The sequence below is a fragment of the Antennarius striatus genome, chromosome 14 (assembly GCF_040054535.1).
Source record: "Antennarius striatus isolate MH-2024 chromosome 14, ASM4005453v1, whole genome shotgun sequence".
NCBI lineage: Eukaryota > Metazoa > Chordata > Actinopteri > Lophiiformes > Antennariidae > Antennarius > Antennarius striatus.
The window spans coordinates 13,265,937-13,285,264 of NC_090789.1; the positions used below are offsets into that span (position 1 = coordinate 13,265,937).

The following is a 19,328-nucleotide window of genomic DNA, read 5'->3' on the forward strand; positions in this document are numbered from 1 at the left end:
CTACATCAATTAAAGAACAGCTTCTTTTCCAACTCTCCCAGAAGAGAACATTCAGCTGAGCAGCACTTCTAGAAGTCGGTAATTCAACAAGTACAACAATGAGTGAGTTTACAAACAAAATCATGAAGATAAAAACAAGTAATGAATCAGGCACTTCAGTTCATCTCATCAGATTTCCACAGGAAGAATGAAAATTTGAGAAAAATGGAAAAGTCCACTGAGATACTCATTTAGTAAGAAGCAGCATGCTTTTTGAGAAGAAAAATGGAAATCGGGACGGTCGCAGACACTTCATAAACGGACTCACACTCTGCTTTGGCACAGACAAGGCTGGCTGAGGGGTAGCCAAAGGACTTCAGGATGGATCCAATGGCCAAGCTAAGATCCTCGTTGCTGGGGTAAAGTGTTACTGAGGCGAAGCGTAGATACGGCAGCTTAGGGGTTTCCTCCGGACCGATCTTCACGTGAGGGATCTGAGAGGTTGAAGGTTGAAAAAGAGCAAAAGGAGAGAAAATTAAATATGAACAGTTTAATGATAATCGTCACCTTAGAGGAAAAATTATCATAAAGTAGAAGGGTGGAAGGGATACCTGTTACCAAGCAGTAAGGGAGTGGACATTGCTAACGCACAGTTTAATTTCTAAACATATAAAACATGTACAAGTAACCAATCTTTGTCATTAGTTCTCATCATGCTGAGCTAAATTACAAGGTGATGACTCGAGTCCTCCTGTCCTGACTGTTGTAAATATTTCCAGTTATACAATTAACTTGTATATATCATTGCTTTTATCAAACAACCTTTACTGTATACAGAAATATTCTCATAACACTTTCAGTATCTGCATCCGTTTTTTTATTGTTGATGTTTCATCATATTTCTTGTGGGAGACTAAAGATCTGAACTGGAGAAATGAAACATTGAAAAAGAATTAAAGGTGAACTCATCAAAAGAACATATTCTTTCAAAAAATCATCAAAGCTTACAGGCCTTATGTGATTTTGGATAACAGAAGTGAACGTTTCAATCAGACTCTGAAGCCTGCTGATAATCAAGACTTTGTTCCCTCTCAAAAAGAAATTCTGAAAATGGAACAAAGCCTCAATTACCAGTGATATTACTTTAGTGTTTGATGCATAAGTGAGTTTGTATTACTGCTACTCAGCTAAAACATTCATATCAAATTGCTTTTATGCTGTTGGGGTGGTGATAAATGTGACAATTTTATCAGTTGAGTGGAAAGAAAGTTTCTGAATGAAAATATTTGAACGTCTAAGAAACACGATCATTCTCAGTTGTCCTTCCATTAAAACTTGGGTTCATTCTTCATGAGGCTACAGGGAAAGTCAAGGGCTGACTAGATCATTAATCTCCTTCATATACACCAAGAATCTAAATGTTAAAAGTAATACTGCTTCTGAGCACAGTATTTTTATAAATTGTCCATCTAACATGTAGCAATCTTCTGATATAACATCAACATTATTGAATGTCCGCTACCTGCGACAGCAGAAGCGGGTATTAAAAATGAAAGAATGAATAAATGAGTAATCGGATGCCATGTTTCGACTGTCTGCAATAAAAGACCAATCTAAAAATGTGTGCTTTTATGAAACACATTCTCAGATTGCTGGGGGGAGTGGACAGTTGGCACACTGGACGCAGGGATGTCCACTGGAGCTGTTGTTCATAAATTGAATGTTCATTTCAAAACCATAAACAGTTTCCAATGTCAAGAATTTGGCAGTACATCTAACTGGCCCAACAACTGCAGACCATTTGTAACCATGCCAGGCTAGGATCTGCACATCAGTCTTTTTTTCCTGCATGATGATCTAAGACAAATCAAGCCAGCATTTGATGCAATAGTTACTTAGCTCTGCCAAAGAACTTCTGTAAATGCTAGAAACATCTCCAGGAAGCTGATTTGGATACTCTTTGTCCTCGATGCGTTCTTGACCTGACTACAATGTGTTTTATCAGAACTGCAGTGCACTGGCAAATGCCCAATTTTCATGGAATTCAAAACTTAGGAAAAGTATTCTATTCAGAGATGAATCCCAGTTAATGCTGGACAGGTAGATGGCATGCAGTGTGAAAAATGGATGCAAAGTGGATGATGCTGTCATTTAAGTACAACCAATTAATGGAGGCTTATGATCTTCGCATGGCTGCTGTGGGATTGATTCTGACTGGCAGGCCTTAACCACGTGACCCCCACTCCTGCTCCCCTTTTACATCTTCTTCTCCAGCTTCCTCTATCGATTAAGGGCAAAAATGTCCCAAAACACATTTAAAAAATCCATTTTCATCACGGTCATGGTGGTAGCCGGCTAAGCATCGCGTTCCTAGATCCCATTGCACAACAACACTTTCCATCTCAAAACACCCTAAGGTATTCCCAGGAAAGATGATGAAGATGATGTAATCCTTCCTGTGAGTTCCAGGTGTTCCTCAGGGTCTCTTCCAATGCAAGAAAATACTTGCAAATAGAGACAACCAAGTTGCATTCTAACCAGGTATAAATTACGCAGGAGCACCAACTCTCCTCTGGATATCCAAACACTACCCCATCTCAAAAAACTGAGCCTGGCCTTTTATATCATGAATTTCATTATTTTTTGCCCCTACCCAGAGCTCATGACCATAAACGAGGCTTAGAACAGATTTCAGATCAAAATTGGGTCCAATACAACACCAATAATACTGCCGAATTGTTATCAATTTTCTGTCAAATATTAACAAAAAAGAAGGTAGGAACTAACAGTCTAATTCAGATGCCTATTTATTTGGATTCCATTAAAAATGTAACGGGCTTTTGGGGCGGCAGTGGCTCAGAGGTAGAGCGGACGTCTTGGAACCATACAGCGCCCAGCCATCGGCGGTTCGATTCCCGCTCCAGCCAGACATCTTCAGAGTGTGAGCTGACAGTGGGAGGTGTCGAGGCGCCCCTGAGCAAGGCGCCGTCCCCCCCACAAGCTGCTCATTGGGGCGCACCCCCGAAGTTGCGACCCGTCCCTCCACCTCCCTGCACTCGTTGTTATTAACTGCATGCCTACAGGCCCCTAGTGTGTGTTGTGTTCAGGGGCCTGTATACAATGTTTGTGTGTGTATGCTGACTAACACACATATATATATATGCATGTACAAAACTGGAGAGGAAAACATAATTTCCCCATTGTGTGGACAATTAAAGGTGGATTATAATTTTTTTTTTTTTTTTTTTTTGCTACATGCCTGATGGTTCCAGAGGGTTGTCTTTGTAAAAAGACTAATCCTGAGGGTAGTCTTTATGTGATATAAATAAAGTAAGACAAACAAACAAGCACTCATGGATGAATGATGAGGTAAAAATGACTGTAATAAGTAAAATCAACAAAATGTCAAAGCTCATTGTTATCAGAGTTAAAAAGCTTCTCTGAATCTATAGACCAAAAATCCTATGACAGATTGTGTATGTATTTAGACTGCAGAATTAATCACACCATTTGTGAAAGAGGGTAAGAAACCAAGTGTCATCTGCGGTGAGATGCACTGTTCAGTGACATGACACCTGTAGGGGTTTAAGCAGTACACTATAATTAACTCAGCTGGGCTTCAGTCTGATCTACTGGAGCTTATTCTAAATCCCAACTATATGAGATCTTTCAGGCAAATGGAGCAGATATTTAAAGGACATTTTGGAGACTTAAATGGAGATGGGCTTGTGTAGATTCACTTGGGCAGGAAATGGTTAAACACAAGTGATATTATTTTAAACATTGTGATTGTTTGGAAATTATTTGAAAAGAAGTTCAGTATGGGACATATTTGACCATTACTATCTTGGGACATATTTGACCATTACTATCTTGATGTTGTGCCTCCAATTGAATATTTAAAATTGTCAGATCCATAAGATTATCTAATGATGCAGTGATGAAAGAGCAACATGAGTTGTCCATGCCTGGGTGTTTAGATTCATCCATTATTATTATGACAGTACCAAAGTGTCAAAAAATACCCTGTGCAATTCTGAAAAAAGAGTAGACGAGAGCATGCCTCTGGATCAGGTCCAAGAACCACAAACACCGTCCATCCATCTTCAAACGCTTATCCAGGGCCAGATTGCAGGGGCAACAATCTCAGAAAGGATGTCCATACTTCCTTCTCCCCAGACACATCTTCCAGCTCCTCCGGGGGGATCCCAAGGCGTTTCCAGGCCAGCAAAGAGACATATTCCCTCCAGCCAGTCCTAGGTCTTCACCGAAGTCTCCTCTCGGGAGGACATGTTTGGAACACTTCCACAGAGGAGGTGTCCAGGACAGATGCCCGAGCCACCGCAGCTGGCTCCGCTCAAGATGGAGAACGGCTCTACTCCAAGCTCCTCCCTGGTGACTGAGCTCCTCACCCTATCTCTAAGGGTGTGCCCAGTCACTCTACGGAAGAAACTCATTTCAGTTGCTTGTATCCGGGATCTTGTCCTTTCAGTCATGATCCAAAGCTCATGACCAAAAGGGGAGAGTGGGAATCTAGACTGACAGGTAAATCGAGAGCTTCATCTTCGACTCAGCTCCTTCTTCAACACAGCAGGCCTATACAATAACCGCATCATGGCAGAAGCTGCATCGATCCGTCTGTCGAGCTCACGTTTTCCCTCACTCATGAACAAGACCCCAAGGAGGATTAGACCTATTGTCGAACTGAGGATTCAGGAGAAACAATGCGGTTTTCATCCTGGTCGCGGAACACGGAGCACTCTCCATCAAGTGCTCGAGGGTTTGTGGGAGTCTGCCTAACCAGTCCACATGTGTTTTGTGGATCTGGAGAAGGCATTCAATCGTGTCACTCGTGGTATCTTGTGGGGAGGGCCTCAGGAGTATGGGGTTCGGGGCCCTCTGCTCAGGGCTGTCCGGTCCCTGTATGACCGAGGCCGGAGGCTGGTTCACATTGCCGGCAGAAAGTCAGACCTGTTCCAAATGCATGTTGGACTTCAGCAGGGCTGCCCTTTATTCACTGGTTCTGTTCATAATCTTTATGGACAGAATTTCTAGGCTAAGATCCTGAGAGAGTCCAGTTTGGGGACTACATGATTTCATCTCTGCTTTTTGCAGACAATGTCTTCTTGTTGACCTCATCAAACCTGGACCTTTAGAGTGCACTGGGATGGTTTGTAGAGTGTCAGAACCACAGACTCTAATATTTCACACAAGCTAACATGAATGATCCTCAGAATCTATTTGTTGGAGAAATTGAGAAAAGATCTCCCAGAGATGCAGATAATAATTAGTAAACACTTGCTGAGTTTACCTGTCATATTATTGCTAAACAAAATTGATTGTACTTTCTCTCAAGCAGACTTGCTTAGCCTTCCAATTTTTCTTTATTGTTTGTGAAGCCTTCTCTACAACAACGACAACATTACTCTTCAGTTCATTCACATCCTCATCCTACATCCTAGAATGAGAGTTGACAGATGTCTTCTGTGCAAATTATCATATTTTTCATAGCTTTGATACAGCAATCAACGATGAGCAGCGCTTTTAGCATTCCTAACATCTTGAAACACAGTGATTTTTAGAGGCCAGAGGTGACTTACCTCTTTCTCCCCACAGATGTGACTGATGGTGGACCCAGAGGCGGGGCTTGAGGCGGGGCCAATGACTGAGACCACACCTTTTGGTAGGATTTGACACACTAGAAGAAAACACATGAAGGCCAGTTTGTCTTATAAGTGGATGCTAAAAACACAGGATCATCAATATCTTTTACTGCTCATTTTGGTGTTTTTCCTGTCCAGCAGAAAGAACCTGATTTTGTTGCTGCTAAATGTTTCCACAGCAAGTTAAACACAGCTAGCTGTGTTCAAAGCTAGTTGCTAACTGCTTGCTATCATCTGCCTTCTGAGCATGGCTTCTACATTGTCTTTTTCCAATCACAATTTTTCCAATCACACATGTAGCCAATGAAGACTTAATCCCTTCTGGATGACAAATCATTTAGACAGTTTCTGACTTTACTTGTTGGGGTTATTATTACATGGGAACATTTCCTCAGGTGTTTTTAATCTCGGTTGTTCCTGAAATTAGGTTTCATTTTTTGACTAACATGTTCACTTGTGTAATAGAACTTTTGTTGATCTCAAGGCAAACAAGAATAAGAAGGTCCCACCGAGATTTGAACTCGGATTACTGGATTCAAAGTCCAGAGTGCTAACCATTACACCATGGAACCATATGGCTAGTGCCAAAAAAAAACAATGATCCAGCTATGTGCAAAATAATTTGGACTTGTATGTATATCCTTTACAGATAACAAATAATTCAGATTTTAATTTGAAGATAGAACTTTTGCTGATCTCAAGGCAAACTTGGGAAAAAGAAGGTCCAACACAGATTAGAACTCAGATGGTTGGATTTAGAGTCTAACGTGCTAACCATTACAACATGGAACAACCTGGACCGTTGTTTTGTTGGCTGTTTCCAACAAAACAATGGTCCAGGTATGTGCAAAAAATTTTGGACTTGTATGTATACCCCTTCTGGATGACAATGTGTGTGGTTTATCAGATTCTGATGTATGAGGAACGGACCTTGAAAATAAGTTTTTTAGAAAATAAATTCTGCTTTGTCCGGCGGCACCAGTTCAAAATGTTCACAGATTTGAGATCTATTTCTGGTTGGTTTCATTGCAAAGCAATTAGAAAGCAACTGTCAACAATCCAAATACTAATCTGATCAATCCAGAAGGTCTTGACACGATACGCGGCGTACTGCGCTGTTTCATCCATTCTAACATATCTGGGACTCACTTTCGAAGCCCCGTCCATTGATCCAAAACACTAAACTGGTTCACCTGGTGGATTGAGCACCAGTGTGTCACCTGGTGAATGGAGCGCTTAGTGTATCACAGTACTTGAGTGTGTCAAACGTAATCAGTCACGTGGTTTTTCCATGTTAGAAGCAGGCTTCGAAGCAGTGGTTCACAGGGAAACGCCCACTGAGTCCGGGCACGTATCGGAGTGCCAAAACAAAGCGGACATCACTGTTTCACAGTCACCATCTGGTAGTGGCCTTATAAGCTGCACATGGCAGACTCTCATGTTCTCTCTCCATTATACTCTGAAAGCCACAGTTGTGTCTTTTTATGAAGTTCATGTTGACGCCATTGGTAAGACGTGGGGAGCAAGTAAATTGGGGGGCACCCCATACATTTTCCATCATTTATGTTTCCTTTCTTAGATACCCTAGGTAAGTGGAAAGTGCCAACCCTTGTATTTATGTTGTTTGTCTGTTTTGGAGATGGCGGGTTTTTGTTTTCGTTCACAAGGTTAAGCAGAAATAGTTTTGTTGTAAATTTTTTATTAATTTTGGTACGACCTTCACTCCCCTCCTCCCCCACATTGTGTTTTCTTTGATTTGTATGTACTCTGAACTACGGGTTGTGGAAATAAAGCTTCTTCCCACTATAAGATCTGCACTCTAGGTTATTGGTTATCTGTTACTGACCCAGGATCCAAGAAATAGCATCATTCTGGGTTGTAATTTTATTTTATTTCATTTAATTATTTTATTTTATTTTTTTAGTAGGAAGTCTAGGAGTATCCTCATTGCTTGGGTTCCGAGAGGTCCCAGGTTCAAATCCTGGATGAGCCCCCACTTGCTACTACTAGAATGTAACAGTTATTCATAAAATGAATGTTAATGTTGTTCATTCAGCCTGGGTCAAATAAATCTGGTTTAAATGTTTGTCTTGACCCGATATTTGTTTGGTCCAAATTTTGTTTTCGCTTTGGTTAGCGAATCTTTTTTATTTATTCTTGATGTTTATATAGAATTAAATGCTATAATTTTTGATTCAGAAATACATTTTAAATGAACATATAATACATAAGTCACTCATTAGGAAATATACAAACCAACATTATCGGATTAAAGTGTTGCAAGAGTTAGACAGGAAGTTCAATCTGAGTTTCTTTAAATAAAAAATCATGTTGATTGAAAGGCATTCACTTGCATTCGATTTTTTAAGGCAAATCTATAAATTTGCATGTTTTCAGAATCACATTATGGTTTATATATTTGTCCAAGCATATAATGCCTTATTTGTATGCTTAAGTTTGAGTGTGTACTGCTGTGCTCTGACAGAAAACATTAAGTGCCTCTCAATGAGGACATGTCTGTGCTGCCAGCAGTTCAAATCAATGAACATCTTGATATGTACTCATACAGAACACTGCAATCTCTCTGGCCAGAATGACCTGTTTCAAACTGACGCTACACACTGTTAATCAGGAAACCATCAGCATCATCCATTTGTTGAAGTATCATCTTCCATTATGTTCAGGCAGAGACACAATGGGCAATGGGAAAGGTTAGTTACAAAAGTAGTTTGCTTTGATCACAAATACTACAGCAATGGATGCTGCTTCCTAACTGTAACTAAAGGCATTGATGATGTCAAATCAATTCAAAAGTCAGTCAGTAGTGAAAATGTCACCTACACTGATGTAATAGTTTCAGCAGTTGGCTCTCAGATGGACAACTGGAGCCCCTGGCTACAAAACTGCCCGCAGATGACTTGTGTTCCCATTATTCTGCTCAGGAGTTGCTGCACTTGACTCGTCATTCTAATATTATCTGTGCACATTTATTACCCTGTGCTTGATTTACAATTCATGATAGACAAGTTATATAGATTTCTCCAAATTAATCTGTCATTGACTGCTGAGTCTTCACTCAGGGGCCACAAGTGATCAATAAGTACATCAGTTTGGAATCTTGGGACAATATTGCAAAAAATGTTTTCGGCACCTAGATTAATACAAGAATGTATTGTGTTATATTACTGTTTTAAGGGTTTAATTAATTGTAAAGCCTTCCTGGAAGTTCAGTCAAACATGTCTGGTAGTTTAAGTACAGGTTTTCTTGTAGAACACCAACTATTTGCATCTGCTGCACTATTGACCTACCTTGATAAATAATAGTTGATGCCTTTGGTCTGCTGCAGGACAGAACACTTAATAAAGTTTACCTCATTTGAAAATGTCAAAGGGAAAAGAGTCTACAGCAGTGCGAGGATGTGCTGATGTCCGGCAGAAGAAGAAAATAAAATAAAGGCCAGAGCAGAGACTTACTGGTTTCAGTGGTGGTGTACTGGGAGTCGTTTTGCAGCTCGTAGACATCCACTTCCACCCTCGCTTGGGTGGAGCCCTCCATCAGACTATTGATGTTCTCCCTCGCCAAAGCCAGCGCCAGACGTTCCCCACGACCACACACCGACTGATCGTCTAAAATGGCCGCTGGAGGGAGGAAGATTGAGAAATTAAAATATGTAACTTTTTTTTGTCACATAACGTGACAGATTTGTTCTTTGTAGAACACAACAGATAATTTGGATACTGTACAAGGTATCTGCTGCATGTGCGATTAGACCAACCAGTTTTTGGGCAGGTGAAACACAACCTCTGCAAAGTGAGAGATGAACAAAAACACCTGCAGCAAAATCACAAACATGAAGCTGATGTTCCCTTAAACAGAATGGAAAGTTGAGAGCAGCTGCAGCTGCCAAAAGGAAAAAGAAAAATGTCATGGATTTCTATTTCCATCTACTAGAAATGTAAAGAGAGTACCTGGCTGTACAGTAACACCTGCCATGCTTATTTTTGTCACCTGACTCACCTGATTTAACTATTGAGCTCACTGAAAAGTGCAACCATATGATTCTAAAACAGGCACAATACAAATGAATATGGATGGAAATGCAGTATAGAGCAGTCACACATCCAGTTATTATATGGAAGTGCATCCAGTACTTGCTATTTATTTATTAAGAAATTTATTTATATCATCGTTAGTCATTTCGCTGTTTCAGTGGACACTGAACTATGAAACTACAGAGCTAAAGCACTGAACAACATGACTAGAAATCAAAGTGAATATACTGCTGTGACTCAGTAACAAGCAGAAAGTCTGCTGCTGCTGCTCCTGCTGCTGGGGCTTATTCTGGATTTGATTTGTGTTTCTTAAATAATTAACTCCTCCTGAGGCAAACTCGGAGGTGATTCAGCATGTCCTTCCTCAAAAAGCCTGGTGTGGGTTTTTTGCAGTTTAGGAAAATCCAAAGCCAGCCAGATGGTTTCATGTCGACTTATCTAGGCCCACTGACTTGTGTAGTGATAAAACTACACAACAAAATGATGATATTAAACAGCAAGAAGCCCCGTCAAAGAAGAAACAAGTTTTTTCACTTGAGGCAACCCAGAGAATTACATTCAGCCACTACTAAGTGATTTTCCGAAATGCGTGATGAAACTTAGAGCATCATTGAAGAAACAAAGTCCAATAATATTTTTTTCGAATTAGGACAAAACTTAAGATGTACAGAACTTTTTATTAGGCACTCACTGAAATGCTTTGAAATTAAAAAAATCTAACCTTAGAATACAAAAAGAGGACATAACAAACTTTATTTCTATTGTGACATGTTCCAAAACTTTTCAATACCATCTAGAAAATCAAATTAAAACATCACTGTTACAATGTTAGGAAAAATAGTACTAACCTGTTGGTGAAATTAACACTAGCATTACCCTACTAGGAGCTAGTACTGTATTAATATCATCTTCATGAAGAAGGAGATGTCAGCCTGAAAAAGCTACTATTGATGTTAGCCAGTTTGGTGAAGCTAATACTGACATATGGCAGTCAAAGAAGTCTCAACAAAGGTCAGCATTTTAGCTTTTATTTTTCCTGGCTGTATACAATATTCATTCATTCATTTATTTTCCCACCCGCTTCATCCGCTTGCGTGGGTCACGGGGAACTGGAGCCTATCTCAGCTGACTAATGGCGTGAGGCGGGGCAAACTCTGGGCGCAACGCCACTGCACTGTGGAGCCTGGCTGGATATTAATAGGTAAATCTATCTGTGGTATGACAAGCAAGAAGATGAAATTGCACTTTTCATTTTAAGATACAACCATGCATTAAACAAAAAAAAAATCTTGTATCCTAAATGAGTTTGTAAATGACGCAAACATCTATCAAGATAATAATGTATAACAAAACAGATTGTTAAATGAAACTGAGAAGAATCCAAAAGCTGTTTAAATCAATTTATTGGATTTTAAGAAAGTTTTGATGAAGATGCTTCACCTCTCATCCAAGAGACGTCTTCAATTCTACATCATCACTGAAGAAGCCTCTAGGATGAAATGTCTTCAATAAAACTTTCTTAAAGTCCAGTGGATTGATTTAAAGAGCTTTGAATAACCACGACCTGGATAACTGAGGACCTACACAAACACAGTCCTCCCCTCTGAAGTGCAGTAAAAGAAAAGAGGATTACAAATAGCTTAAACCTGTTGTATTCCCTTCTACTTTGTACTGTGGTTCTCTGTCTTAATGTCTGTTAGAGCCTAAATAGACAGAGAAATAAATTGGTGTCTCCCGCAGAGATGAGGGTTGGAGGAACGAAGGATGAAGATGAAAGGGAAGATAAAGTGTCTTCTTCAGGAATCTCAGCCGTGTTCAGACACTATTTCTGTTTATACAGTATTTTCAGTGGGTAATCTCAGCCACACACATTCTAGATTAATCACTTGAACTTGGTCCTAAATGTTCTTGAGCGACTTGTCTCTAAGCAATCCTTGTTTCTTCCACAGTTACTGCTAACCTTGATGCTGGTGTTAACATTCAGTTGCACTACATGGAGTGTTACTGCATGCAGACACAAATAATCACCATCTATTAGTTGCAGAGTGTGGTGAACTTGTTCTCTCAGTTGTATTCCTGTCTTTGTGTTTCCTACTGCTGAGGCAAATTTCCTCTTGGATGTCGTTTACCACCTCTGAGCTGTAAAGTAAGCCATGCTCACATCTAAAATCAAATTATACCATTTCAACTTCTTTTTTTTGCACAGATGGTGAAACACTTTTGTCTTTTTTGCCTGCTGGTGGAGAAATGTCATTTCATATTTATGTATTTAAGAGGTTGTGCGTTTTGTTCTGGATGCGACGGGGAAATGAAACTCCTTTTATCAAGGCAGATGTAGCTCTCTAGACTGATTTTATCACCCCTAGGGGGACTTTAACTTAAGAAAAAATAATAGCTAACAGGTTTTCTTGTCACTTCCCACATGTTCCATTGATGTGTTTGACATTGTTTGATATGACAATGGAAGTCTGGACTCGTGGGGCTGCAGGTAGGTTGACAGATTCAAAAAGACAAGACAAAACAGAGTGCTAAAACATCTCACTGTGCCAGCACAGTACTGCGATCCTCTGGTAGCTGATACTCGAACTCATCACCCAGTGCAACAAGTGTGTCCATGATTTTAATGGGTATATGGATGTTAAGGTTTAAAGTGGAGGGCTATGATGTTGCAAGAAAACTATTCCCTGAAGACTTTCCTCTTAATGTTTTTATCATTGAGTTTCTGAGTAGTTTCACCTTCATTTGGCTCAATACTGTGGGCACTTTTAAATCAAATAAAATCAATGGAATTTAGTTCAGATTTAGTTCAGACATCTATTTTATAATCCAAAAGCAGTTGCTTTGACATTTCAAGTGACACCATCATAAAGTCAAAATATTTCTTACAGCATACTATTATAGTTGCCGACATGACCATTTCCTCTAATATGTACTTGTCATGTTCAACCAGTTACTGTGTTTACATGTTGATTTTTATGATTATGATGTTCCATGGCAATTCCACACTAAATAGTGTAGTACATGAAGTACATGTGCATTATTCTATTATACTATAAAGGATACAAATACATGTTCATATCATTAATGTATAAACATTAAAATAGATGTGTAAATGGCATTTGACTCAACATCTAGTAAATGTGGAAATTTGTATCTTCATTTGGTTCTGAGTAATTGATTCAGAATTTTTGAGATTTAATTTCTATGTGATTTCAGTGTGGAACAGTAGCATAAATGTCAACAGCGTAAGAAACTCAAATATACAGTATGTTTATTTTTAAAAGCCCCAAATTCCTGTATTTGTGTGTGGTATAGGACAGACATCTCTCTATTTCATTTTAGGATGTAATTTCTTGAAAAAAAAATAAAAAATAGCAGTAGAAAACCCAAATGGGTAACCAGTAACATGTATAAGTCTGCATCACCAAAAGTGAGAATATTTTCTTTCCCAGAAAATAAAATGAATAATAAAATTATTCATGATCTAATATTAGAGAAAAATCCAACAGTTATATTTTCCGAAGCATTTAGCAAAGCCATTTCCTTAAAGTGGAGCTATGGGGTGCCTTTAATACCTAATACTTGCTGTTTTTCTGAAATGGCGAAATCTGTCTGATCCTTCTGACTAAAATGTTTTCTACTCTCTCCATTATAATTTTTGCCATTCAGTATATAGTGTCAACATGGAGAATATCTCTTCTAATGAAACATATATTCAATTACAGTTTTCCTCCAAAATTAAACATTTGTCTTTTAATCAATGCATGACAGGTCCACTTTGAAAAACATAAAATCACACATTTGAAAAACAAACTCAGAACAAAGCTTTTTAAAGTTAAATGTTATAGCTATCCTGTGGTGACAAACAAAACTTTCTACATCCTCTCTTCTCTTTGGTTTGGAGATATTTAATGATCAACATCAATTATTGAATCCTCCATAATGACTGAGCACACAAGATGAAATAATTTATGAAAATAAATATTTAGTAAAAATACTGGAGAAGTGATGTTGTTGAATTAATGTCCTTCTGTGCAGTATTTACGCACTTGATTTCTCATCCTAATAGAAAAAACAACAATCTACAACATTTTATTCAGGCACATTTTTGTACAATAAATGAACAAATCAACATAATGCAATCCTAACCACGGCAAGCACTACTGGATATGTTGGTGGGTACAGCTCACTGCATTGTCCTGCCTTTACTTCCCTCTGCTCCTGCATCATGCGTTTGGGACCACATCAGAAGGTACAGTATCTACCTACACATCAAATCACAGACTCTTTAACCTGGGTTCGGATAAGATAAGAGTAAATGTTTGTAAGGCTCTCATCAGACATATGCTGCTTACTGGTGATGCAGTAATTGCTACCGTTACACAGGAAAAACTCCAAACCTTGATTCCTTGTTTAGTCCAGACTTGTAGTAAGAACTTTGGCTTAACCATAAGAATAAAAAAGAGTAAAATTTAGAAAAAACAAAACAACAGATAGGGCAAAGCACTGCTGTGTCGCATTACAGTTTCGCAGAGACGGTGTCATCGCAAAAAACTCATTAAAATCAAGTTTAGAACATCATAAGTGGGAAACTTCATCTGCAATTGTTTACTGTCTCTATTGTCCAGTTACCATCTGACAAACAGCCATTAGCTTCTGTTCTGACATCCATTTCTCTGAACACTTGTCGGCATTTGACAATAATTTACTGACCTATGAGCCAATGTGGAGGCCAGGCTGGAAACCTGCAGCTTAACCATTAAGTTGTTCTAATTACAGTGCCTGTTTCTGGTCTCAACTAGGTCTCTTCCCAGCGCGACAGTGATTAACCTATTTATAAAATGTATGTGATTGGTAATTAGACTTGAGTCAATCTTGGCATTTGATTGTTTTGATTGTTTTGATGACATCTTTTGAGTTCTTTCCTTGCAAAAGACACAGCACAGAAATAATTGACTTATCTGATTTTGTAACTATAATTTCTAGGCAAAGTTTCTGTCTGACTTTAAATTGTTTAGACATAAAGGCTTCCTTTGTTGATCTGGCCAGCTGTTGATACCATACATTCAGGACTGATCCACTCGTTCATTTGCAAAAAGAACAATTGCATAAATACTAACTCACAAACGTATTTATAGCTTCAATAATAATTTGAAGGGACTTTAAATGATCCATGATAATATTTAAAAACAAAACCATTACATTCCTTTGTTCTGTCAATGGTATCTATTGATAGAAATTTGTCTAAAGAAGCTAAATTGATTAGATTTGACTGTGATACTGAGGACTTTATTCTTTTCTGCTTAAAAGATAAATTTTACAGAACGCCACATCAAGATATTTAATACAATTTGAATGTCAGATTTTTATACCTTAAAAGGTAAGCCTGGAATGTCAACAACACATTATACATTAAAGTGAGTTATAGAGTAGGTTTATTATAAGTTTCTTGAGAAAGTATGAATAATCACAAAGATGACACATTTTTTTGGAAACCAATTGCAGCTCAGATCACTGTAACAATGGGCATTATATTATTGCGTTATTCATCTCTCTGTCCACATGACTGTGGAACTCCACGTACAAATTATTTACCATGATCTCAAATCATACATTTGGCTGTAAATCAACTCCAACTCATATCAAAAATGTCACACGGATTCAGAACAGGGTACAGAGATAATGTGATCAATGGTCAACTGCAAAAAACACTTCTCTGGTCGTTCAACTCAGAAGGGAGCATTGTGGTCATATCTTCTAATGACATCGACCTTAACACGATCAGAGGCATATGTGTTTTGGAATTGAACTTCTTCGTGTTCTTTCTTGATGAGCTTTGTTTACCAAACATGTGAGCATATATCTTTGTACAAGGAATTTGATTGTTTTCTTCAAGCTCAATGGTTTTCTGACACTGAACGTTGATCCTCCATGAGACAAATGTCTATCAGTCTTCTGTATTCCAATGCAAAATAGTATTTTAAATAAAAGCAGCAAGTTTCTCATCACAAAATCACTACAATCACCAAAAATATGATTATGGACAGACATGAATTTAAGTTGTATGTTGATTGGTTCACTTAGGGCGTGCAATTGCCAACTGTGGTTCAGAAGGCAGAAGTTCTGTCCATTTATTGAGTTGTTCGGTCCCTGCCCCCTGCTGTTTGCATGTCAATGTGTCCTTGGGCTCAAGATGCTGAGCACCAATTTGGATTGTGTTGCTCCAGTGGTCCGTGAGTGTTTGTGTCAACGGTTATCACTAATAGCAGGCACCATATGTGTGTGTGTGTGTGTGTGTGTGTGTGTGTGTGTGTGTGTGTGTGTGTGTGCGTGTGTGTGTGCGTGTGTGTGTGCCTGTGTGTGCCTGTGTGTGCTTGTACATGCCTGCGTCTATGAATGGATAAGTAGTGGCTTGTGTAAAGAACTTTAAAGTCCATTTACCTGTTTTTATGACATTAACATCAAGAAGCCACCATTTGTGTTTGTGTGTGAACAATCAGTTTAGAGGAGGCTGAAGCTCAGTGTCAGACCTTTGTCCACAATATCTACTTTGAATTGGTCCATGTTATAATATACTGTACACAGTAAAATGGATATATGAACAAACTCTCTAAACTAAACTCTCAGTGTCCCTTTTGAAACCTATTTCAATGGACATATTTTTTTCTTTAACAAACTGATAACCTGAATTGATTTGCATTGTTGATAACATTTTTGCACATAACATGTGTTAATGTTACTAGGTATTTAATAACAATAATAATAATAATGGTTTTTGATTTATATTGTTCTTTTTTGTGAACACTCAAAGTGGCTCCATTATTCATTCGCTCCTCATTCATGCTTGTTGACAGTAAACCATATGCCGTGGGGCAGACCGATGGAGGTGTGCCAGCCAATCTGTGACAATAGCCTCTCTGACCATCACCTGAACATTCACACACAACAGCAAGCGCCATCGGTGGACGTGGGGGGGGAGACAATCCCAGGATCATTGGACGACCTGCTCTTCCACCGTAGCCACTGCCACCCCAAATTTAATCAGTGCATTAGCTCATATAGGACCACAATCAGGCCTTATAATCAGGCCTGATATAGATCAGGCCTGATTATAATGTGGACTAGTTAATGAAAAAAAATCATCTATGAGTGTAAGCCTTTATCGCTAGTGGTTTTGCTGAATTACAATCAAAATCATTTTGGCTCCTCACCAAAATGTTTTTGGCATCATGAATCGTCTTTAAATCTGGCTGTGACCAGCTTTTCTCATTACAATTTATAATAGAGTATTCAACTTTATATTGTTTTTCATCATGAATGTTGAAAAGGCAAACAAGCAAAAAGTGGCCAATGTTATTAATATTTTCTCATGGCAATATATACTTTCAATTCAAAATAATGCAAACACGAATCAAATATTGACATAAGAAATTTTGTCCATGTGGACTCATCCAAACAAAACAAGGAGGATAAATGGTGAAAAAGCTTAAATTTGTGTAGCTTTGACTTCCTTAAATGAATGACATTTGTCAATGAACAGTGTTTAACCAAGCATCAGGACTAAAATAACTTCTTGCTGTTCTGCAGGTTGAAACTCCACTTGCATGTACTGTACATTTGAACCTCAACAGTTGAATCTGAAGCAGGTAAAATCAAGGGTTATATTCACTCTGACTTGTATAATCAAGGGTTTCCTGAGATCTAAAAAACTTCCTCAGTCTTTTATTGTGTTTGCAATGATACAGCCCTTCAGAACACTGAAGTGATGCAAGATGGTAGTTCAGTTCTGCATGAAGTTCTAGATAGATAGATATACTTTATTTATCCCAAACTGGGAAATTTATCTTACTTGTTGTACAACAAGTAAGACATTTATCCTTGTTTTGTTCCATTGTTAAGGCTGTGCTCCAAGCTATGTTACACTATAATGGTTCACAGAGATTATCAAAAATATGGAAACCTCAAATGAAACAAGTGGGTAATTTTTCTATTTTTGTTCAATTAGTAGGTGCACTACGAAAATGTCATGAATTCATGTGCCCTCTGATGGTTGCCTGATGTTTGGTTACCATAACAACCTATAAAACTGTGCAGCCGTATCTATTAATGAACAAACTGTACCATCATTATACTATTGGCAGCTCTCCACCGTCTTCTTCTTCTTCTTCTTCTTTTCCTTTCGGCTTTTCCCTTCAGGGGTCGCCACAGCGAATCAATTTCCTCCATCTAGCCCTGTCCTTTGAATCCTCTTCTCTCACACCAACTACCTTCATGTCCTCTTTCACTACATCCATAAACCTCCTCTTTGGTCTTCCTCTAGGCATCCTGCCTGGCAGTTCAAAACTCAGCATCCTTCTACCAATATATTCACTATCTCTCCTCTGGACATGTCCAAACCATCTCAGTCTGGCCTCTCTGACTTTATCTCCAAAACCTCTAACATGTGCTGTCCCTCTGATGTACTCATTCCTGATCCTATCCTTCCTGGTCACTCCCAGAGAGAACCTCAGCATCTTCATCTCTGCTACCTCCAGCTCTGTCTCCTGTCTTTTATTCAGTGACACTGTCTCTAGGCCAAACAACATCGCTGGTCTCACCACAGTTTTGTACACCTTTCCTTTCATTTTAGCTGAAACTCTTCTATCACACATCACACCTGACACTTTCCTCCACCCGTTCCATCCTGCCTGTACACGCTTCTTCACCTCTTTTCCACACTCTCCATTGCTCTGGACTGTTGACCCTAAGTACTTAAAATCCTCCACCTTCTTGATCTCTTCTCCCTCTAACCTCACTATTCCACTTGGGTCCCTCTCATTCACACACATGTACTCTGTCTTATTGCGGCTAACCTTCATTCCTCTCCTTTCCAGGACAAACATCCACCTCTCTAGCTTCTCCTCCACCTGTTCCCTGCTCTCACTACAGATCACAATGTCATCTGCAAACATCATAGTCCATGGAGATTCCTGTCTAACCTCGTCTGTCAGCCTGTCCATCACCATAGCGAACAAGAAGGGGCTCAGAGCTGATCCCTGATGCAGTCCCACCTCCACCTTGAACTCCTCTGTCACACCTACAGCACACCTCACCACTGTCTTACAGTCCTCATACATGTCCTGCACCGCTCTAACATACTTCTCTGCCACTCCAGACTTCCTCATACAATACCACAGTTCCTCTCTGGGCACCCTGTCATAAGCTTTCTCCAGATCTACAAAAACACAATGCAGCTCCCTCTGGCCTTCTCTGTACTTCTCTATCAACATCCTCAAAGCAAATAATGTATCTGTAGTACTCTTTTTTGGCATGAAACCATACTGCTGCTCACAAATGTTCACTTCTGCCCTTAGTCTAGCTTCCACTACTCTCTCCCATAACTTCATTGTATGGCTCATCAGCTTTACTCCTCTGTAGTTGCCACAACTCTGCACATCTCCCTTGTTCTCAAAAATGGGCACCAGCACACTTCTCCTCCATTCCTCAGGCATCTTCTCACTATCTAACATCCTGTTGAACAACCCAGTCAGAAACTCTACCGCCACCTCTCCTAGACACTTCCAAACCTCTACAGGTATATCAGGACCGACTGCCTTTCCACTCTTCATCCTCTTCAATGCCCTCCTCACTTCT

The 19,328-nt window shown here is 39.2% G+C and overlaps 1 protein-coding gene and 1 non-coding gene across 2 annotated transcripts in view; both read right to left on the reverse strand.

Annotated features, from left to right (window-relative positions):
• LOC137607019 (glutamate receptor ionotropic, kainate 5-like) overlaps window positions 1–19,328 on the reverse strand; it is a 74,613-nt gene that overhangs the window by 51,260 nt on the left and 4,025 nt on the right. Inside the window, exons 2-4 of the mRNA XM_068332425.1 lie at window positions 9,117–9,281; window positions 5,580–5,677; window positions 308–473 (exon numbers count right to left, since the gene is read on the reverse strand). Coding sequence (XP_068188526.1) covers window positions 308–473; window positions 5,580–5,677; window positions 9,117–9,281 — 429 coding nt within the window. The remainder of the gene's footprint in view (window positions 1–307; window positions 474–5,579; window positions 5,678–9,116; window positions 9,282–19,328) is intronic.
• On the reverse strand, window positions 6,143–6,214 carry trnaq-uug (transfer RNA glutamine (anticodon UUG)). Its single transcript has one exon. It is a non-coding gene; the product is annotated as a tRNA-Gln (tRNA).